This window comes from Talpa occidentalis, unplaced genomic scaffold, assembly GCF_014898055.3.
Source record: "Talpa occidentalis isolate TD23 unplaced genomic scaffold, MPIMG_talOcc4v2.1 talOcc4.5, whole genome shotgun sequence".
Taxonomy (NCBI): domain Eukaryota; kingdom Metazoa; phylum Chordata; class Mammalia; order Eulipotyphla; family Talpidae; genus Talpa; species Talpa occidentalis.
In genome coordinates this window covers 26,051,287-26,076,032 of record NW_023604861.1, presented here as the reverse complement: position 1 = coordinate 26,076,032, position 24,746 = coordinate 26,051,287, and the positions used below count along the sequence as shown (strand labels likewise).

The following is a 24,746-nucleotide window of genomic DNA, read 5'->3' as shown; positions in this document are numbered from 1 at the left end:
TGACAATTAAATTTTTCTACTCACCTAACTAACAAAAGTGAACGGGATATTACAAAAATATGTGTTAGGCAGATTTAACAGTCACAACTGCTTTACTCATCAGAGCCATGCCTCTGAGATCTGATAACAATCATTTCAACATTTGACAGCATAGCAGTAGTTTCAATATTGTACACTCCTGTTCAGTTTGCTATGGGCAAGAGACCATGCCTTTACACAAGCCTGTGAATCGATTGGCTCTTTGGTAGAATCTTAGCTTAAGAATCTTTAAGGCCCTGATTTATGCACAATTGATCTGATCAGCCATGCAGTCAATGTGATTTATTAGCTAAGATGACCAAAACCCTTTTTTCTCCTTTTTCATGCAGTAGTAATTCACCTCATTAGAGGTGGAATCATTATAGGAAGCTACTGAGAAATAAGAAGTTGGGCCTACTGCCCTGATTCCTGATTTCCCCCAATCTGTGTATTTACTAACAGTGATAGCTGGCCCCTGAGACCTGAGCTGCTATGCAGACATGTGAAGCCAGTGCACGTGGCTGGAAGTGGCTGGAGTGGATGAAAGGGAATTCTCATATCCTCCCTCTCTGAAACATTTCCAGACAGCGAATGCCTTCGTTTAACTTCATGAGAAACTCAATCATTTCATTTCTAGCACATATTTTTTTTTCTTTAACCACAGTAAGACAAATGACTCATATTACTTTGTAATTATGGTGTTTAACTAAACATAAGACCAACAATGTATATACCAAGGGTTGGCAACCTGTGGTGTACATGCAGACATAGGTGAGCTTTTGCACATGCACACACACAAACACATATACACTCACATGCACATACATACACACCTGATGTTGCATAAGATGTAGTTTTGAATAGAGCAAGCATGTTCGTCTATGGGTAAAATACACATTTGAATTTACAAAATGTTTATATTTTCTATAATATTTGGGAGGATGTCTACAGCTTTTATATGGTAGAAGTGTTTCTTTCCTCACTTCAAGGTCTATTTCCCAATCAGGTCTGGTATCCAGAGTATCTATTATTAGTTACCTCCTTAAAAAAAAATGTATTAACAAGGAAAGGAACATAGCAGGATAAAGTATGGCTATTCCACACATTAGTTCCTCTTTAGTACGAAGTATTTACTTAACACCTCCTCTTCCTTCCATTCAATATGCTACTGAGGGCTTTGTCAAAGGCAGAAACTTTAACTTTAGCCTAAATGATGCATTTAGTAGCCTAAGTGATGCATTTCCCTTTAACTGGATGGAAATTCTGCACATCGCAGTGATTTCAGATGTGACCTGCTCTAACTGCCCCCCCAAACTCTATACTTTTCTAAAACAATAAACACTGCCGCTTCCCTGCCTGCCCCCCACCCACACTAAGGAGGCAATAAATAAAAATGCAATACTCTGAGACTAAAGATTTGACAACCACACATTAGAATGATTATGCTGTACAAAAATGTTGAGGGGTAGTTACATTATTTTACTACATAGGTGCCATAAAAATTGTGAATAGCTCTGATTTAAAATTCCAAATTTATGTAAGCCCAGTTATATAATTTCTGTACAAAATTATACTATGAACTATACCTTTGATTTACTCTGACCAATGTCACCTTTAGAATAATACTGATTTCAATATGTTAGCATAATTTTCATGCTGAATACCGCTTCATAAGATAAGCCTTAAAATAAAACAAAGAAGGATAACCTGCAAAATATACGAATGTTTTTATAACTCTCCTAGGAGGTAAAGAAGCACCTGTCCTTATCACTGAAATCAGCAATGTCAAAATGCCAACCAGTTTAGCTATTGAACGGGTTCGATAGAAATATGTGTATGTGTGTTTATGATTTGTGTGTCTGTATGGCATTCAAAACCAGCAACTCTTACTGAAAAGATCTCGGGTAAAATTCTTGCAACTTAAGAACCCTACCAGTAAGGTAAAATATAATCTAAGAATCTGGAGTATTTATTTTCATATGGACCTCTGTTATTAACCATCTAAACTTTTTCTTTAATCTTCCCAATTAATGGAGATTCGTTGAAAGCAAGTAACTTCTCCTGTTTAAGATTTCTGTTTTGAAACTTTGACTGGATTGGTATTTTGTAATGACCTATTTATTGAAAGTTAAAACTCCATGTTTGTAATACTTTTTCATTTACATTATATTGTAAATTATAATTTACATTATAAATTTCCTTTTAATTTACATTACATTTGGTACTTTTATAACAGAATTGGTAAAATTTACTTAGATCAATGTCCACTCTCCAAATAAAATTTTGCCTGTTACTAATGGCTTGAAAGAGTATTTTATTTCCCTTTCGTGAATTGTATTTTCTTAGCACCAATTTATAAATAGAAGAAGACACTCCAGGGAGAATACAGAACTGGTACATAGTGGCTTTCTGGTTGTTGAAATCATTCACTCTTTGGACTTGTGAACCACAATGCACCCGCCACTCGGCAAGTCCCAGCATAGCGCATGCCATGTCATGTCTTACTGCTTTAACATGGTGCTCACACACTACCCTCCCAATACGGCTAAACGGCTCAGTATTGATGAGTTTAGCAACAACTGCCATCATAGTCCACAGAATACAGTCCTGCCATAAAGCACCTGCTGCTACTATTTAAGGAATACAAATTTATCTTAACTTGGGAACACTTGGGATGAACATTTTAGTTTGAGACCCAAAAGGTTCTTAAATACCACATTGTATAATTTTGTTTTAAAGTGGATTCGTAGTCCAGTAAAAATCTCAGTGGGTTTCTGCTATGGTTAAACAGTGAGTGTACAACCTCTGACTAGTTAAGCTACACACTTACATGGTGAGAGTGCCAATGAGTATGTTTCCTCAGACATTCCTGGAAGCTGTCTGGCCAATAGGAGTGGTTTGAAATGGTTCCCTAATCACTGTTGAAATCACTGATAGTACTGTCTGTCCACACTATGACAGACAAAAGCTGAAATGTATTAAACATAGCAATCCATCATCCTGCAGATGGGAAGCAGGAGCCAGGCGAGTTCAGAGGCAGTGACTACCCGCTGCTTAACAAAGGCTGGAGTCCTGACAGTTCAGTCCCTTCCTAGCTCCTCACTACCACCCCTGCATCTAAGATGAATGAGTGTAATCAATGAGGGAGAAAGCCTGCTGAGGACCTCAAACTCAAACATTGTTATATTTAAAGTGCTGCTTTTCCTAATCCGAATCGTTGCTTAAATAGTTTTCTCCAAATGTAAGAAGATAGGTAACTAAGTTAATGAATGAGAGAAAGAATAAATGCACTATAGAGTCAAAAAAGCATGTCCTTAAATAATACTGCATCGGTAGTCCACTAAGTTGTAGAGGCAGCTTTGAAATAAAGCTACTGTACCAACTCAGAAGTTTTTTAAAGTCACTCAATTAAGGGAACGTTTACATTGTTGAAGCAACTTGATAGTGATGTTGTCTTTGAATGACCAGGGGATTATTATTTTAAATAAGCACCAAATAGAAATGAAATGCTATTTGCTAAAGTTCAATTCATTTTGCACATTTGTTTCTAATAAGGACAGATGAGTCACGAAATAGCCAAAGGGAAGGAAAAACCCTCAACTGCTAACAGCACATTAACAAAATATAGAAACGAAAGACACTTTTCTTTGGATTTCAGCCTTGTCATTTCCAATTTTCTGCTCCTTGGACATGCTTGTATTCAAATTCTGGAACATCTATTCAGCATATCAATCCTAATTAGACAATCTGGGTCTGGAAAGGATGAGAGCTGGGTCATTTGCATAATTTAATCATAAATACTCAGTGATACATATTTCCAAATGCATTTGTACAATTATCTTTTCATCCTTGGGGCAATGGTATTAATATGATTAGGCAATATTTCTGGAAAAAACAGACAAGTATGCACTCTTTTTAACTGCAGCTTAGGGCGATATGAAAAATTAATTAATTTCTGAAGAAAATCAATTTCTCTACGTGACCACATTAGACATTGCTAAACCAAGACTCAGAAACCTCTCTCAATCACCACATTTTATCAGGCCTTTCTAAATTCTGATTAGTATGTGAACAATTCAAAAGAAAAACTAGTAATGTATCAAAAAGGATCTAAAATTGTGAAGAGATCTTCCTCCCTACTTTTCATGTCAGGTATACTATTCTGCTTTACTTTAATGCAGTGTCACTTAACCAGTCAATGAGAAGCCTGTGTTTCTGGTGTGAATTCATCTTCAGTGATCTTTTATTAATGTACATTAACCAATTTCAAGGACAACAGGATAAGGTTACTTTTGAAATGTTTTCTCAAGAAATGGGATTTATATTCATCTAAAATAATCTTAATTCACACAAGACTGTTTATTATGAAGTAATTAGATAAACCAAGCCGTCCCTAAGAGTACCATTGTTATAAGAAAAACATTGTAACATACTTAGTAGAGATATAAGAACCCAGGTGGCTAATCTAATTTTTTTAAAAAGAGATTCTGCTTTGTATGCTGATTAGTAGAAAAGAAAGAAGTCACTACTCTTTTCTTTTCAATCAAATGAAAAAGTAGAAATTACCGCATGCAAATATTCAATATTCATTTAATTTGCATAAAGGTGCTTGAACAAATTTTTGATTCTAACAAGCTCATTTTTCATGCGTTTTGTCTTTCATCCTAATCTAGCATCTGTCATTCCTTTTTGAAGTTATTATCGGCCCAATTCCCTCTTGGACATGGTTGCTGGGTGACCGGTATCTTAGCACCCACTTTGACAGGAACAGATGTGAATCTGATCAAGAGATTTCCCAAGAGTACCTGAAATCACAAACAACTTTTGTGAAAAACAAACAGCATCCCTGTCACGGGCCCTTATTTAACCTACTCCCCAAAAGAAGAGCAAGGAAGTTTACTCCAGATCAACTATACCTTTTAGTTTCATTTCCTAAACTCAGAATAATATACCTTAATACAAATAATTATGTTTCACCCTGTTGAATTTGAAGAATCCAATCTAAATATTAACAGCTCAAAAATCCAGTTCTGTTTTTAGCTCGATGTTTAGAATTAAGTTTCACGATAAAGTGTTTATATTTCATGGACAATTTTGCTAGAGTACTAGAAAAACCAGATTATCATGAGGATAATTTAGATGATAAAGATAATTTAAGAAGATGAAATTTAGTTTGGTGTCTGAAGATTTTCTACAGTAAGTACTGATGTAGAATCTGTGCACTGTTAAAGATTATGTATAGAGAATTAGTTAAATTATAAAAATTCCATCTCTTCTTTCATGCATTTTATAGCAAGAATTTTTAATGTGAATTTTCCCCAGATCACATGGTGTGCCATCAATCATTTTTGGAAATAGAGCTGCAAAGTGCCACTGGAAGACAAAAAAGGTCATAGAAACTTCATATTATCACCATTACAAAAGTCAGAATAGGTTGCCTTTCCTGAACTAGATTATTTTTAAGAATAGCATAATGTAGTTGAATCATATGATTTACCTCTTTTCCTTCCTTCAATCACAGCCAGATAAAGCCATGTTAAGTCACCATGAAACTAGTTGGAGCAAACCCTCCAATGCAATTAATCAAATATTGATATTTTATAAATATGACATCAAAGGAATATTAGAAAATGTCCAAATAATTGATTTACTTTTGCAGCTTCATTCAGATAATAGATGTTAAGGCAAAGCAGAAAAATATTAGCTTATAGTGAAAGTTTTTGCCACACAACAACCAATAAAAAAGAATAAACACAGTTAAAACTCTAAATATATTTAGGTCATAATCATGACTTATGATAGTAAGGAAAATGATACACCTTTCATTGGAAATGTCAATGTTTTTTTTTTTCTCTACTCTAAAAATTGATTTATGATAATCATTTTGATCAGAAATTTTTGTTTGGTTCTTGCGGGGAAATAATCAATTATCCAAATGATTTCATCCATGGTAAGAGAAAAAGAAGTGAAAAAGTCTTTGAAATTTTTCAAAATTTATAATTGGGAAAGGAATTTGTTAACCTCAATTCTAAAATCCAATCATAGAATTATTTAACCTTTATAATTGCAATAGCCGCTATTTGTGTATGTGCATATGTATGTTGCTTTAACATTTATAAAGTGTTTCTAAGTAAATAATATTGAGACCAAGTTATTCCATGTGGAGATTTAGGCTCTTTAATCTAATGGTGGTCATTTAACACAGCTAGTGATAAGCAAAGAGGTATTATAGCCCTACTCATTTACATTAGTCACCATTTATATATAACAGAGCATTCTGATTTACAGATATTTAGTAAAATATTGCAAAACTAAACTCCTCTTTATTTTGAACATATGGTTAACTTTACTTTTCCAAGTTAGGCCTAATCTAACTGATAAAGTGAATCCAACTAAAATAAAAATAGCTCTTATATATCTAATTTTTTTTAATTACCACCTTTACTTGTTACTATTAGTGGCAAAAGCATCCTTCTGGAAACCTCTTCAGACAGTCCAACCAAAAGCAAAATAAGAAATATAATCACTTAAAAATGTGACTCTTAAAAAAATCCATTAAAAATCCTTATCCTGAAATGTTATCATAGGGAACAATTACCCACAGAAAGTTTCTTCCCTACCTGGGCTGCCTCTTCCTTCAGTAGCTAGAAATTAATAAAAGTACAAAATAAATGTTTTCATGTACAATTAAACCATTCATATTTAAACTTCTTATATTTAGGATGTATATTTAAATGGCAGATTTTTTAAAGTAATACCTTAACATGTGAAAACTTACATAGCTGCAAAATTTTGATGATACTTTGGCTTAACTGTGAAATATCATTCATAAATAATACTTTTTTAGAATTCCAAAGACTATCTAGTTACTAAATTTGGTAGCCAAACAGGTGTTAAAAGAAAGAAAAATCAAATTTGACCCAGAAGGCTCCAATATTAAGGTTTGAATTGGGATCAGTTCATTCCTTTCCCATGGGGTAACTTGTATAAATGTAATTCTATGGTTTCATAAAAGCAGGTCAAGTTTCTATCCCTGGGGGTCTTTTGGCAATTTGAAGCATGGAAGCACTGTTCCTGGCTACAAGTTCAAATCTGCATGTTCTGTCAATGGTGTGAAGAAAAAAATCAGTGCACAGTAGACATATATTCATCTTTGATAATAATACGCACTTGTCAGAGAGTTCTTAGTATGAATAAAGGTGTCAGACTGGCTCACAAGTCATAAAATATTTTGAAACCATTTTCACTTACTTATACAGTTTCCTTTGAAAATATATGCATACCAGCTGATGCAAAGAGTAATGTAAAATGTTTCTCTTTACTTAGATAACTAAATGCAAAGATGAACTTCAAACTAAATGTCATTTTACATTTATTATGTGCAAGATTTTCATTATTATTATTATTCCACAAGCTGTAGATGAGGCAGGAACTTTTAAGTAGTCACAACTTTATGTCTCTTTTACTTTGCAAAAAAAAAAAAAAAAAGCATGCATGCTTGCACTTTTACCAATGACGTAATGACTTGACAAATGCCACAGAATGATTGAAAAAGTAATTGATTTCAATTTAACTGGACCTCTACCAGGTGTTTTCAAAGACAATTACAATCCACTGCAAGAAATGGTAATACACATCTCCTTATGTAGACCTGCAGATTAACCCACTGACCTCACTAGCTGATCTCATTCATGGCAAAGCTTTTAGAAGAGCAATCTTTTTTTTTTTAAGCTTATGAAATTGTTTTCCTATCATTTGATCTACTGATTTGAAAGGATATGCGTGCTCTGAGGTGCGAGCAGCAAGGAAATAAATAAAAGAAAAAGAGCAATGACATCAAAAATAAAATGTTATTCAGTAGTATACAGATTCTATATCCAGTAGCTCAATATCTATTTCTACAAATATAGTGATTCTCAGATATAAATATTTTCAAAAGATAATTTATAGTTTAGTATCATAAGTCTAGGAAAATTAATATGTTTTTAGTCATTGTTCTAATAACCATGTAACAGGATATAATCTAGCTGCATTTTACAATATTTAAGTACAAATTAACTTTCACTATAAAATTAACTTAAAATCTATACTTTTATTTTCATTCGGTAAGTAGAATCTGGTTTTCATGTGTTATTTTATATTTTAATGAACTATAAGAAGCAAATTAAAGCCAATTTTATTGATGAGTTGTTTGTCTTAGATAAAGCCATACATATGTCCTATAAGCCTCTGTATGTGGTATTTAAGTATGTGTAAACAAACATAAATATATGCAAAGGCTTCTCAAACAAAGATGTTATAATTATTTAAGCATAAATATATAGACAGCAAAACTATGAGCAAAATTATCCACCAGAAAGATCTTAAAACATCGATACAAATTTTACACTTGTCGCACAAACAAGAGCATCCATCCTGGTATAAAATGTATGATAATATGACAATTTAAAGTGTTCCAAGTTATTCATTTAAAATCTAAAAGCACTATTAAACTGAATACTGACTGACTCAAGAAATAAGTATCATTTCTAAGAATTAGGCTAAAGAAAAACATATTTTCAATATAAAATTGGATTTAATACTGCTGAATCTATCCCTATATTTTAGCACTGTGATAGGGTCAAAATCCTGCCAAAAGAGGATGTTTTAAAAATGTAATATTATGATAACACAGTTCAATTCCAGCCCCTATTAACAAAATTCAGAGGGCCTCCCTGGTGGCACAGGAGTTAAGTCTAAGTACTATCAACCTATCACAAGCCACTGCAGCAAAAGTTCAATCCCTAGCCAGGGAGCTAGCCCACGTGGCTCAACCAACCTCTCCTGTTTCAATGCTCCCCTCAGCAGTGTATTTCAGTAGATCTGCCTGTTCTGCCCCCCATTCTGTCTCTGGTGAATCCTTTCAATGCCCCCCCTCCCACTCCGCACCTCTGGCCTGTCCCCAGTTCTTGTATATAAATAAATAAAATGAATCTTAAAAAAATAAAATTGAAAAATTCAGAATATAATCTTTAAGATTTTATTTTTTTAAAGATTTATTTTATTTATGCATACAAGAGCAAGGGTGAGGGGGGGTCAGTAAGCCAGAGGTGGGGGTGGGAATGTGATGATTCACCAGAGACAGAGTGGGGAGCAGAACTGCTGAGGGGAGGAGCAGGCCAGGCAGGAGAGGTCTGGTGTGCCATGTGGTTAGCGTCCTGGCAGGGGGATGGAACTCATGCTGCAGTGGCTGAGGATAGCTTCACAGTGCTGACACTTAACCTCTTGTGCCACCAAGGAGGCCCAATCTTTTAGATTGTAACTTAAACATAGCTACTTGATATGTGAATAAAATAATTTCTTTTTAGCATATTCTATCTTTATTTACCTTATCTTTACTTAAGAAATAGCCACTATCCCTTAATTTGAATTAGCAAGCATTTACTGCACATTTCTATGTACTTCCACAAAATAATTCCCGTTCAACTAGTGAGCTTCTTTCCTGACATGTACTGTTTGTCTTTGAGGAAAAACATTTTTCCCTGTTGGGGCTGATATGATAATCTAATAGTTTTAGAAACATTTGATACCATATAAATTGAAAGGTATGTTATACAGAGAATTTTTAATCCTTTATCTCTCCATTCATTTATGCTAAGGAAAGCATTCCTCAATTCTTCAATATTACTAGCCAAAAGTTACCAATATTTTTTGCTTATTTTTAATATTTGCTTAGGAAAAATCATGTTTAGGAAAGCATATCCATTTTTTTTTTTTTTTTGGTCAAACATACACACTTCCTTCAAAATTCACTGCTAGGTTATTATTTTTCCTCAAATTACACTAAATAATTTTGACTTCTTGCTGTAACATGCAATGTATTACAGGTGTTGTAGTCATCCTGTTTAATAATACGTTTAAGATGCTTCAGTTGAGCTCTCTTTAAAATCATTACTCTAAAACTTTTTCAAAAGTTAACTGACTATTCAGTGTGTAACTGTTCTTATAGTTTTAGACACATCAATATATGTACGTGCACAAAAAATAAGACCGATTAATTTCCAATTTGGTGAGTTTCTGACAACTTTCACTCAAGTCACATATATTTAATTATGAAAAGAATCCCAGGTTGATATCCTTGATCAATTCCAAACTAATATGAATCATAAAGCAACAGGACCACACCTTCAACAAAATTCAGTCATTGATCACTTCAATAACTGGTTTAGAAAGACCTACAGATGAATATTTTTAGTGGGTGAATTTGAATCAAATCATATTTTAAAGTAAATCCAAGTCAGAATACACAAGAAATTTAAAAAGCACCTGATTCAAGGTGCCTGATTTTGGATTAAAAGGTAATTTGGGTCATTCTTTTTATATGATTTAATACATATTTCTCAGGGTGGGGGGGATTGAACATGTATCTGTTATTTTATCCCTCTATAATTCCATCATTAATTTGAAAACAATGACCTTTCATTGATTGACTGCCTGAATAACTTACACAGAACAGAGAATTCTGTTCATAGTCATTTGCATATTTAAAAATATAAAGTTAATCATGAACTGTAACAGGAACACTCAAAATATTATCGAAACCTTCTCAAAGTAAATAAGCCCATCCAAATAAAGTGATTCACTACATCCATTCTAATAACAACTAATTACTAGACCAAATATAAATATACTCTTCTATCCTTGGTGTTTTATTTTCCAAAGAAAAATTTTGGTAAACGACACTATTCTAATAAAGTCATTTCTGCACTGTGACATATACTTGAAAACAATTGAAATGTTGTTTTAAAAGATAGCTACCACAGTAAAACATTACTGTTAAATGGAAATAATTCTGAAAATTGAGAAGGAAAGTTAAGGAATTTGAGATCAATGGACGCTCACAGAGTTTCTGATGATGCCTGAGACAGATGTATCTATACAGGTCAGAGCCTTTGATATTACATTTATCTAGGTCTCATTAGGGCAGCTTTTAATTCAGCATTTTCTTCATAAAAAAATAAATTATTGAGGTAAATATAATGGAAAAGAGGCCTAAATACAATCTTAAATCCTGAAAATATAAATTATTTTTAGAATATTTCTAGTTAAAATATTTATGCTACAGCATTAGACAAGAATATATGTATGTGTGTATAAATGACCAATCACAATGCAGTAAATCACTAGTTAAGAAAATGGTACATGCTGGACATGCTTAGGTCATTATAGTCTTGTAGCAATCCAAACATAAACCGATAAAGCTCTATCTTACATATTCAAATACTCTAATAATTAATATGCATATATTTTACATTTCCTGTCATTTCAAAGGTTTATAATTTGACGTGACTTTTTTTTTCTGGTATACAATCTGAGAATGAAATCCTTGAAAGATAAAATCCAGGCAAAGTTTAACTTTTTTAAAGAACCATGTAACAAAAAAACCTTAAAACCAAAGTGTTTGGTGAAATACAGAAGACTCGCCTGTACCTATTTAGAAGGCACACTTCAAACTAATTTCTTCAAAGACTCAAAGAGAGAGTTTACAACCTGTGAGAGTTTCTTTTCTTACTATATTTTGCAATAAATGTGTTCTATGTTGCCAATACAATGCAATTCAAATGATTATCTTACTTGACAAACAAAGGCCACTGTATAAAACAATTTAGTAAAATAACTTCCAAAGATTTTTTTAAAATGCTAATTGACAGTCAAAGCACAAATTGTTCCTAAAGTAACAACTATTTAGTTGCACATTAAGCTAATTTACAAATGCTACTTACATTCTAAAAACAAAACATCAAATGAGAAACAATAAAGCATATTATGTTTCCTATGCTGGTGAATCACACATGGTCAATCACCAAAGAGAAGAGTGATTTATGCTCAAACCCAGCCAAGACTTTAATCAATATTGGGTGTCACATCTCAGGAGGTTGGGGGAGGAGGGAAGCAAAAAGAGAAGGTTCATCTTGGCCTCAGCAATTTATATGCAACCTCCATGAAATGTAGTAGATTATGTAAAAAATAACCACAGACTGGACTTACAAACTCAAGATTTTAAAACTCTGTATTAGAGGCAAATACAAACATTTCTATATACGGGAACTCTGAAAAACTGTCTTGAAGTGTATTTTTCATAACACCTGAAGCTTCACAAAAGAAAATATCATATGTACAAATAAAGTGCCTGAGAGCACAAACTAATGATCTGTGGAGGTCAGAAAGTAAACCATCTTCAAAACTATGTGCACTTTTTACAGACAAACTATGGCAATTTTGGAAACCAACTCCAAGATAAACAACAGGTTTGAAAGAGATTACCAAAATAACTCAAGAAACTGATATTTTGCCTTATAATTTGACTGAGCAAGGTAAATCATAGGCTAGACAATCTTAGATTTTATTTATTTATTAATTATTAACCTATAATTTACTGGCATTTTAAAATGCAGAGAAATATGCAGTAAAACCAAACTTAAACTTTCATACTTTAGGCCTTAGTCTGCTAATTATGCCATATTCTTTTTGAAATGTTATAAAATGAGACATAAGGTTTCACAGGAGTCATTAATTGACTGTAGTACAAAAACTTCAAAAGCATAGTTTCTCTTCATTTGAAGTAATTTTTTAATTTCTCTGTGCCAAGTATCGTAATTATCTGTTACAAGGGAATCTAAATTTGTGTTGAAACTTTCTATGTCGATGCTTTAGTGCATAAGTCTGCGCCACTGAAAATCATGCAATGAGAGAAACGTAAATAAATACAGACTGATTCAGCTTGGCATCTTTATTAATACTACTGACCAAAAAATAAATGCAAAAATTGGAAAATATTTTACGTGTTTTATACCAAAGTTGCATTCATGCATAACTACTGAACAAACAAGACCTAAGAAATCTTTCAATTGGCTGTTCATGGATGGTATTGACTTTTAAGACAAAAGAATCCTATTTGTGAATATATGTAGATGCATATAAAATGTCTGATAAGCTAACTGGGATCTTTTCAAGTTAAAAACTCCACAAATTCAGGGCTACATGGAACTCAAATCACAAGCTGGTTTGAAAGATTCTGAAATAAAATCATCTTCCTGCAATACTCAAAAAATAAGCATTTCAGATAACAAAGTAGAACAGTGATTTTTGTATTATCTGAAGCCATGGGATATTAAACCCCAAGCCAGATCTACAAATAAGCAACTGACCATGTACATATAAGTTTTCTTTTTTTGTTATGGTTGTTTAATGATTGGTTAGCAGTTAACTAAGCGACTTCTGTTTTAGCAGTCAAGTTTATGCAACTAATGCTTAGTTTAAAAATAATTGGAGGAAACTTATCATGGTCAGATTTTGTCCTTTGACAACTTTTAAATACATTTGCTTGCATTTTCTTTCACGATCTGATACCCCTACTTTCAGCTTCACTGTCAAGCAGGTGATAGTCCCTGTTTCATCTCATGGTAATAACAGAGGGTTTCAATATTCATTCTAGTTTTCATAGATAGCATACTGATGCAATCACCCCATCAAATTAAGTCCACTTTAAGGTATGTCACTCACTTACTAAGTCACTTTAAGTAAGTTTATATACCTTTCTTTTCTTTAAGATCATTTTGTTTCCTTCAGGTTTCCTAGTATATAAATGCTATTATGAAACATAATTAGGTATATGTTGTGTAAAAAGCTGAAAGTGCCCAGATCTGATTTTTCTTCTACATTATTTATATGTTATGCTATACAGTTTTCCCCTTTTCAGTTTCTCTTATCCTCTGTAAAATTATTCTATTAACCAGCTCCTGAAGAAGCCAGAGGAGAAAGAAACCAGATTGAAAGAAATCAATATATCTAGGTCTACGAGGAAGGATCTTAATAGCAGATGCATAAATTAGACTTGAATGAAAAAAAAAATCAGTTTTGTAAATACAAGATACAAAATATTTTAGGTATCGCTTTCAAAGTTAAGAAACAAGACAATAACACGTGTGATTATCATTTAAAAATAATAATACATTACAATGCAAACAGTATGTTTTGGTGAGGGAGTTCAACTCTAAGTTTTTTTTTTGTTTTCTTAGTGTCAGAGTTGGGAAAATCTAGGGAGAAATCTGCAACTACACATCTAAGGTTAATGACTGCAGCACTGGCAGGTATTTAGCTTTGAACATGCCTTGCAGTTGATAAAAGACCAAATACAATAGTAAATCAACAAGCTTACCATGTTTTACTTAAAATAACCTCAAACAGGGTTTTAGAACAACACTTTTTTGATAAAGTATTAAGACCGGGTGATTGAGATATAATTAGAGTATTGATGAGATATTTTTGAAGGGATAAACAGTTCTATTGATTTAACTTATCTTGGCTCTGAAACCTTAAACTCCAGAGCTATTGTTAACCTCAGAAAAAACTCCATTTAATTGTTAATAAATAACTTTAAGAACATTCTCCAATGATACGGGAAGGGCTTCAATTTCCAAGTCTAAAGCAAAAATTCAAGAAAAAAAATTATGGGCGTAATTGTAAGAAGTCTAACACTACCTCTTTTACACTGATTATGACATTGTCATTGAAAGAAGTTTTCTCTAGCTAGTGTGTGAGAGAGAGAAATGGTCATTAATTATCTAGTAAAGTGTGTGCTGTAAGAAACACACAAAGAGGATTCAAGAGCAGAGTGGATTGGTTACTAAAGAAAAAGACTAGCGCTTCACCAATTGACTGGATAGGTAGAGAATTTTATAACAATCATATCGGAACTGGCTTCATATTTCAACGAGCGCTCTTTATAACAACTCCTTAACATTTTTTTTTTTCTTGGCCCTGATTCGAGGAGTTTTAACAATAGATCCTTGGCAAATATTGTATCTTCTGCCCGTCCTAGGACTCCAATTATCACCGTAAATGACGTTTAGGGATCACAGTCGCCCCTCAATCTTTACTGCCACCTGTCCATACTCTTGGGCACGCACGCGCACGCGCGCGCAGACACTGCCGTGAGCGCGCTCTGCATTCACCAAAAAATAGTAGAAATGAAGGTTCCAAACCCAGACACATACCCACGCCCCGTGCAAAAAAAAGGCAAATAAACATGGAGCAGAGTCTCTGACTAGGTCAGGATAGGACATTTGCTTTGTTGGAGTTCCAGTCCTTTCGTCTACAGTCTTCCGGGACACAAAGCCAGCGTCTTCTTCCAAGGAAGAAATCGCGAAGGGCATCTAATCAGGGTTCTTTCCGAGCTGTTCCTACTCCTCTTCCCTTCCCACCGCCTCTCCCCACCTCCACCGGAGACATAGACCCCAAAGGAGTACAAACTCCTTTCCTAATCCCGCTCTTTAAACTTCTCTGGAGGTACTCAAGCCTCCACGCAGATTCTGCGCTCAGTTCCCACGCGCCCGCTCTGGTCTCCAACTTTGCCTACTCGCTCTCTCCCGGCATTTCTTAACTTTTCCCACTACAGCAAATGGTGGGGACGAGACTCAACTGTGAAAGCGGGAAAAAAGATCATTTTGACCCCGAAATTGATAGATGACCGAATTCCCGCCCCCCACCCCGATCCGCCCCCGAGAGCATTCATTAGCATGAAACTGCAGCGGCCGGGCACCGGGTCCGCGGCCTCCAGGGCTCGCGCGCTCTGCCGGGTTGGAGAAACCACGGCATGAGGTATTCAGGTCCGCAGAGCATCCAGTGCAAAGTCTGCACCTGCTCACTGCGTGAGTTACCAACCTTAAAAGAAAAGAAAGAAAGAGAAGGGGGAAAAACAGTTTGGAGAGAGCGCGCGCGCACGCGCGCGGGAGAGCGCGCCGTGGTCTTCCTTCCCCACCTCTCCAGCTCAGTTTCCAAGAGTCTCTGGCACCCGGTCACCTCCCCCTACAGAGGGAAAACTGCTTTGCCCTCGTTTTCCCGGGCAAACGTACCCCTTTATCGCCTTTGCACACGTACACGCTCACACGCGGACACACGCACACATGCGCACACACAGAGCCCCCCCCCTCCCCCCAGCGGGCTTTCTCCCGGGGCTTCGGGGCTCAACTCCCCGGAGATGAACCCCGCGCTTTTCGGCCTCAGAGGCCGTTCCCCTCCCGACCTCCAAGGGGCCCCTCCCTCGGCTCTCCGGCCGGGCCCTCGCCCCGAAAGCACCTTCAGGCTCCCCGAACCCTGCAGGGCAGGGTCACGACCTCCCCGCTCCCCGGGGACGCCGCTGGGCGCCGCGCACCCAGCCCCAGACCCCCCGGCCCCCTCGGTCCCCCGCAGCGTCCCGGGGCGCGCCGAGGCCCCGGCTCCGAGGGGGCGCACAGGCGCGCGGCGGCCCCAGAGGGGTCCCCCGACGCCGCCGCGGCCCGGGGAGGAGGCTGCGGCTCCTCGGGAAGGCGCCATCCTCAGCCCTCCCGCCCCCTCCGCCCCGGGCTCGGAGTTCCCGCGCCCGCAGCAGCCCGGCCGGGGCGCCCAGGCGCGCGAGGGGCGCACGGGGCGCGCAGGGCGCGCTCGCTCTGCGCGGGGCCGGCGCCAACTTCTCAGGGGGCCGGGAGCGGCCGGCCAGCCCCGAGCGCGGGCGGCAGAGGCCGCGCTCGCCGAAGCGCGCGGCTCGCGGGCGCGCGGCGCCGCCAGGGGCGAGGAGGCGGGCAGGGGCCGGGCAGGGGCCGGGGCCGGGCCGGGGCCGGGCGCACCCCCCGAGCTTACCTGGCGTTGGTGCAGTCATTGTAGAGGGTCTCGAAGTCCTTCCTGGAGATGAGTTTGCAGCGGTTCACCCCGGGCTGGATGGCGCCCAGTCCCCTCAGGATGCGAACCTGCTCCACATTGCACACCACCGGCGTGATCTCCAGCCGCTTCAGCTTGGTGTAGACCGTGTGCAAGCCCCCCACCAAGTGCTTCAGGAACAGGTCGAAAGCCTGGGGCAGGCAGATCAGCTCGCAGCCCTCCACCGTGAAGGAAGCCACTTTCGCCCCCCTCAGATCCACCATTTTGCACTCATTATTCTGGGGGGTGTTTTCCACTGGGGACGGGGTCGAGTACACGGGTTTCCCGGGGAGGGGGCCGCAGCTGCTGCTGCTGCTGCTGCTGCTGCTACTGCTGCTGCTGCTGCTGCTGCTGCTGCTGCTGCTGCTGCTGCTGCTGCCGCCGCCGCTGCCGGCGCTCGCGTTGCTGGGGGTGCTGGAGGCGCCGCCGCCAGCGCTGATGCTGCCGCCGCCGCCGCTGCTGCCGCCGCCGCCGCTGCCGCCCGCGGCCGCCAGGCTGGGGTTGCCGCCGCCGCCGCTGCTGCCGCCGCCGCCGCCCGTGGAGGGAACCGCGGCCGCCGCGGCCGCCGAGGCGCCGGGCTCTGCCCGGAACAGAGTTGGCGCCGCGGACGCCGGGGGCCCGCCGGCCGGCGCCGGGGACGAGGTCGCCGAGGAGGTGGACGTGGAGGTGCCGGAGGAGGACGCGGACGTGGAGACCGGGGGCTGCGGGGCACCAGCTGGGCCGGGGGGATCAGCGCCGCCGGCACGGCCATGGCCACATAGACGGGGAGCCGCGCGCCGGGGCGGCCGGGGGGAAGTGGCCGCGCGCCCCGGGGAGGGGACGGGGGCGCCGGGGGCACGGAGCGGCGCGGGGGCGAGGGCGGCGACACCTCCGGGGGAGCGCGGGCGCCGGGGCGCGCGGCGGGGGGCGCCGGGGCGCGCAGGAGGGGCGCGAGCCGGGGGCGCTCCGGCGAGAAGCGCTCCAAAGTGTCCCGCGCGGCGGCCGGCGAGTCCTCTCCGGGGGCCGGGATCGGGGGCCGCCTGGGGGGGGGCGGGGGGCGGGGAGGGGCGGCTGTGGTCGTGCGGGTCCCGCTCTAGCATAAAGTTGGGGATGAAGGTGAAAAGGAGGAGGTTTGGAGGACTTGGGATCTCCCAGGCAAGCACATTGATCAGAGATTGAGAGGGGAATGACAGAGAGAAAATGAGCTGAAAAGTGCAGGCTGCCGGCTGGACGGGGTGTTGTTGTCACACGGTGCAGAGGGGAGGAGCTCCGGAAACTTGAAATACCCTTTGAAGCCGCAAAAACCTCACTCACTAGTATTAACCCAAATTATCCAACCAGGAACTCGGAGCACAGACTCCGAGCGCGCGGGGCGCACAGGGAAAGCGAGTGAGCGAGAAAGGGGGGGCTGCTGGGGAAAGGGGGGGCTAGGGGAGGGACGCGGAGAAAAGGCCGGGGGACACACAAGTCGCCAAAGGAAAGGCAGAGGCAGAGCTGCTTCTGCTCCTCTTCTGCGCCCGTTAGATTGCACGGGTAATGCTACGTTTCTTCTGCAACAACTGGTGATTTATTTGTTATTTTTTTTCCCCAAAACCTTCTAAGCTCACCGCTGGCCCACTGAGAGAGGAGCCATTCCGCTCCCAGCTCTCCTGCAAGGGTTTAGGGTTTAGGATCCGTCGGTGTTTCTCTTTGCAAGGAGATCTCCATGAAAACACATCCTCTCCCTTCCTGATGAGGAAGGAATTATTTTGAGGAAAATGCACGTGCAAGCGAGGCGTATATTTTATGGATCCGATCGGGTGTTTTTTTTTTTTTTTTTTTTTTTTGGTCTGTGACACTGTTTATTTGCATAAAGATAGTAAAAATTCCAGGACAGTTTTCAAGTTGCTGGGGGGGGCGGGGGAATCTGTCTGAAATCGCTTAAGAATAATGGACGGGTCTAGAGGCAGTTCTTATTGCCTAATAGATTGTGGTAAGAGAGATAGGCTTGCCATCATGAAGAATGTTCGAAATAACTTCATTTTTGCCTGAAAGGCGGTCAAAAATGCCTGTTTTACCTAGGGAATGCGAATAGATCAGGCACCCGTGAGGATTGAGAAAGTGCAAAACAGGCACACACGGGGTTTTTCTCACATAAAACTCTATAATTAATTCACCTGTCTGTCCAGTAACCAACTATCTTCATGTCCTTTAAGACTGGAGGCTGGTTGCTAATGTGTTATGCGAGTAACATTTTTTTTTCATATTAGAAAAGTCTCAGTATATTTTGAGAAACGCCTTTTCAGTTTATCAGTGAAAATGTATTCTGTAAATAATGAGAAGAACAAAAACAAAGCCCATTAATTGACTTGTAAAGGCAGAAAGGGTAGCTATGCTTAAAAACAACATCAGACTGAGTTCAGACTGATTCTTTTTCTTTGCCTTCCTTTCTCCTTTTCTTCCCTTTTCTAACTTGTTGCATGGGAGTATTTATTCAGGGATTTTTAACCAACGTAAGACTGAGCATAGGTCAAGTCTGTTTTCTGTTTATATCTCTAGGAATCTGAAGTAATTAGGCTTTAAACCTGTCTCTACATGTTCATCAACTTCGCAAGATATGAGACAATGCTTTATTACTGAGCAGATTTTAAAAAAAAATAAACTATTTGTGTCAGGTTCATAATGTTGGGACATTTCATGATGAAAATTTTGCCATTATTTTCACGTTTCTTTTTAGCATTTTAATTCTTTAAAGTTTGGGAAGTTTAGTGTCAGAAGATACAGGGAATGTCTACAGAGCAGTATGACACTATTAACTAATTTGTCTCATTTTATGGTAAACTTTTTGGGACAAGGCAGTTATATAAGGAGGCTTTTCCTTGATCATAAGAATTCAGACAATTGGTTGTTACCAAAACGTACATAAACTTCTAGAGATCACACAAGTACACAGAGTTGTTTGGCCTAGTTAGCCAATGTATTTTAATACAGTTAGAGATAACTTATGTTAATGTTTCACTCCTCATATCTGTCCTAGAGTAAAAATAAGGATTCAATACCTGTAACGTATCGTAACAATTCTTTACAATTCTTTGTGGATAATGTTACCTTTTTTAAAAAGATGAAATTACTGTGTTAATCAGTGGTAGGGAGGGAAGGAGATACTAAGTCCCAAAAACTAATTTTATTTTGGAATGTATCCACAACTTTAGTAAACCCTGATTTAGTTTAAAAACTCTAAAATACTTTGTTCATAATAAACTGCAGACCACAAAGAAAAAACGTCTGAATTAAATGCCAAAAATCTACCCATTCTCTTTTCTCACATTTTTTTAAACTGTCACTTCCCCAGTACCTGTCACATTTGCAAGTCTTATACAGGAAGTAATGATAACTGACCAAGCCTTAACTGCTTCAAGCAAACTTCAAATTTCTGCAGGGGAGCCTTTGCCTTTCCAGCACAGGATCCCCTGAGAAGCCAGCCTTCCAGCGTTTGTCCTCACCTGAATGGAAGCTTCCCCATCCTCCACCCCCCACCTCAGGACTCTGTAAACGCTTCTGGGAACTACCATTTACCCCTTTGATCAAACAATAGGATTAGAGAAAAGATATAATGCAACCTGAAATATGTTGGAAAGAAAATTTAAGATTTCTATTTTTTAGAAATGTTGCCAATGATTAAGGCAAACAGTATTTAACCAGAGCAGATAAATCAACTCCAGAGATTTCAAATTCTCACTCTTTGCAGTGCATCGTTGGCTTTCAAGGCGTTTGTCTTGTTTGTTTATTGTTTTTACATCTCTGGTTGTTCCGAGTCCTCTCCCTCCATCTCTTCTTCTCCAACCTGCACTCGATTTGCATAAGCAAAATTCAAAGTACTGTAACTGATATTCGAAAATTCTCCCTGTGTTTTGTGAAGACGTATTGTGCTGAAATCAATAAGACTGTTTAAAATTCAAAGACCTGCAAATCGTTCTGTTTGTCCTTTGATAGGGCCTGTGCTGATTAAAATGCTACCAAGAAAGCTTAATTGCTGCACTAATTAAGAAGTCTTTAATTTCTTTCCTAGGATATCGTTTGAAGCTGAGTTTGTACGAGTTCAGGGAAGGTATTTTCTTCCCTCCCTCTGCCCCCTCCTGGCCCCACCCCTCCCCCCTCCTCCCGAGCCCCCGACGACATCCGGATGAATGGGAACTAAAAGAGAGAATGGTCTCAGGTCTCACCACCTATTACTTAAAAATTGGAATAGGGTCCAGTGCAGTATGAAAGGAGTTCTGAGAAGAGCTGTAAGGTTGCGGGAGACAGTAAGGAAATACAGAGTAGCTGTTGCAGCTAAAGTCCCGCTGAATACCTGGATGACAACAGGCACTTTAGCCCGTGATGAGGGCATCTTATTTAGTTAAAAGGGGCAGTGGCAAGGAGATTCTGCTATTGAAAGAGGGGGAATTATACTTTGAATATATGTGGTTTAAAAAAAGAAGACTAAATCTGTATAAAAGTGGACATATAGTTGGGATTTGGTAAGTATCATTTTATTCTGTGAGTATAAAAACATGAATTCTATGGGGATTTATTTTTGACCCTTTTTGTCACCCAGGGAGGTATAGTACTGTATTACATCCATTCATCCTTATCTATTGACCTATTTTATTCACTGATTTCTCAAGTGGGGAAACTGACTAAATGATTTCACAAAGCTTTCTCTGTAATCAATAGTCATTTTTTAGGTTTATTCATGCTGCATTATAATTCTGGTAAATGACTGCAAAGCAGAAGATTGTAAGGAAGATGCAGATATTGACAAAGGGAGAATAAGTCATGTCTTTAAATCTTCAGAGTTTCAATATAGCAATTGATATAGTTATTTTGTAAGAAAAAGACTGAAAATGCATATTTCATAGATTATAAAAAACTAAAATGATTGAGTAACTTAAGGGCAATTCATAGCTGAATATGTTTCTTGAATTTCTTAAATTTTCCTGAAAGCTTTCAGTATCCTCTCCTAATAGCATCACCAAGTGAAACAGAAACAATTTGGGCATATGCAGAAGGAACAACCAGAAAAGGTTCATTATAATCTTATTGTTTTAAATTTTCCCAAGTTCTATGAGAAATGTGCACAGGAAAATACAGATGTATACCTCAGATATATGCTGAATTCCTTTCAGTGACAGGACAAGGAGATAACATGCTTAATAGATTCAAAAGGAGATTTACCATTCCGAGCACGACGTCACTCTAATTATGTTTACTCTAATTGAAAGCAAGGTTTTTTGGAATCTGAAATTACTTTCAGAATTTTTTTTTAAATAATGCAAGTGGATCAAATGTTGATCACAAGCATTTCAATCTTTCAAAATGTATTGGAAAATTAAATGAAAAGTGGAGTTTGGTACAAACAATGCCCCAGGGCAAAAAACAACTAACACTAGATTTTCCAGTCCAGCCATAACACAAATCAATTTGAGCACACTTCTATGGCCAGACTGCCAGATTGTTATGACTGCTAATTCACTCAATCAAAGAGTGCATTAGCACACCCGGCACAAATAGCTTTAACAATAGAGTGCACTTCTGAACAATTCTAAGATATATCACAACCGAGAAGTAAAGAAGAAGATCATTTTTACATCTGCATGTTTACTAATGGACCTGTTTCCTTAGTAGGAAAAAAAAAAAAAAAAAGACTGATACAAACTTCCAGGATAGGTTTACTTAAGAGCTTTCCAAGTCTGGCAAATCTAGAAAGATATCAGGGTACCAGTAGTTCAATGACTTTGTTAAATGTTTCTCAGGAGAGTCCAAAATTGATGTTTGCACTTCAGTAGTAAATCATTGAAGATGGAGAAATTATGCCAAGCAACTCTCTCAAGCCTTTTTAACTCAGACACACGGCCTCACCAATCAGCTCAGCAGATAAACCTCACTGCCTTAAGCAAAGTCTTCTCCACTTTTATACTTTTCTTCTCTGCCCTCCCCATCTAGGGTTCCAACTTTTGAGCTTTAGTGACTGTCATTTCCACAGCCTCCCTCTCTTTTCCAATCCCCTGCTCTTTTTTTAAGAACAAGGAATCAGACATTTATCTCACTGATACATTCTTTAATCAGGCGAAGGCTTGGTAATAAATTACCCAAAGGACAGAAGGTGAGGAGATGAAGGTGAAAACACTAACACTTAAAGCACTCAAACTGTATATTGGAAACTTCCATTCTTAATAAAGAAGTAGCTAAAATGGCATAAAGAACGGAAACTTGTTTGACAGCATGAAAATGCATGGACTGGATATATGTTTGCTGAGTGCTTGCTGTCACTATCTATTCATGTTCACATAGCCATAGGTCTCAGAGCCAAATCACACAGTTTGGCACCCTAAACCTCCCTCCTAACTTTCTATCCTCACCTTCTTTTCTCAGGGTTCAGAATGAAGGTGACATGTGGCAGAAAGTACTTTGCTGGTTATGGAACATATTTTAATAAATCTCTAATATCAGGAGAGAGAGGGCAGTACAAAGAGAGGAATAGTTATAAAGAAAAAAAAATCATAAAATTGTTTTTCCAAGTCTAGACTGCATCATTGCCATGACAGTCAGCTCTCCGGGATAATTGAGTGATACTCACCCATCATGACTTACTTCCAGGATAAGTGTTCTAATTCCATCTGTGGGTTGGGTATTAAGAATTGAACAGCCAAATACTTGATAGGGAAAAAAGCAAAAACAAAAACCCAGTGAGATCATTCCAGAGGTGGATTGTAAAAGGAAGCAGCAAGATGAATAATATAAACTGATATTAATTTCCTTCATTTCTTATGGCAAACTGGGTTGAAGTAAGGTCAAAAGTCAGACAGATATTTAAATCCTAGATTTCTAGTAAATATGGTACCTTTTCATATGTAGCATTTTCTGAATGTCATATCTCTTTCTTTCTAAATAACCAACATCACATTTTCCTCTAAAGAAGATCAGTTTTTTAAGACACATAAACTGCTTCAGGGATACATAGTTGAAAATGGGGGTGGAGAGAAGTCTTGTGTGATGTAAATGCATGTTTAATATTAAAACATAAATTATTGTATAATTTGGTAATGTTAGGAGAAATGCATTAAACTTGATTATAGAAGTTTCTATTGATGGACTCTCTTTTATTGTTGTTGTTTTAACTTATTATGCTGGTTCTTTTTCTTTCTCTTTGCTTTATTAAATAAAAGAAGAGGTCATTGTCCAACAAATAGCCTATAAAAATGGTTCTATTTGAAGTCAAAAATTTCAAGGATTGTTAGAAAAGAATAAACTGTTTATTTATTTATTGCCCTTCAGAACAAAGAGATTTTTTAAAAAGTTGAAAGAATAACAATTGCCACCTTCTAGCCCCAGATCTTGTATGTCAACTTTCAGCCCAGAGCAAATTTTTACAACAAGTTATAAACCCCCTGTAACAGAGGGTTTATTATAATGGAAGTGCTGACACAACCTTAACTATAGCGTTGTAAACGGCTATGCTATAATATCCATTAAGCAGAAAGAAAAATAAGCTGGCTGATCAATAATTTATACAAAGAGTACCAACTGCAGACATAATAACTGTAATGTTTGCAAAGCAATCTCTCTGCTCTCCAGGCTTAACAGTAAACGCAAACTAGCAATGCTGTTAATTTCCAACTCCTACAGATAAGAATACAAACAAATTACTTAAAATTATATTTTGCTCAACATTTAGCATGCCTCGATGGGATAAAATAAAATTTAATTATGATGCAACTTGTGCCGGATGCAAAGCTGTTTTGTTTTCCAGCACATTTTATTATGAAAGGACTTTCATTTGGAACATCAATTATAGGGAAATAGTATGTTTCAATGAGTTGACTTGGGTCAGGCAGGCTCTTCTAAGAGTTATTCAGACATGGAAACAGATTGACACTGTTTAACTTCAAAGAAAGTCACAGGGTTTTACAGAGCCACAACCTGAAATACAATACTGCAAGCTCTGATCCGAGTCAACTGTCAGTAAAAACACACCTTGTCATTAGAGTTCATGGGAAAAAAGACTTTGGTTTGGA

General features: G+C 38.6%; 1 protein-coding gene across 1 annotated transcript in view; it reads right to left on the bottom strand.

Moving 5' to 3' along the window:
• DACH1 (dachshund family transcription factor 1) overlaps positions 1-17,482 on the bottom strand; it is a 411,464-nt gene extending 393,982 nt beyond the window's left edge. Inside the window, 2 exon segments of the mRNA XM_054701972.1 lie at positions 16,675-17,440; positions 17,443-17,482. Coding sequence (XP_054557947.1) covers positions 16,675-17,440; positions 17,443-17,482 — 806 coding nt within the window.
• Positions 17,483-24,746: the final 7,264 nt, after the last annotated feature.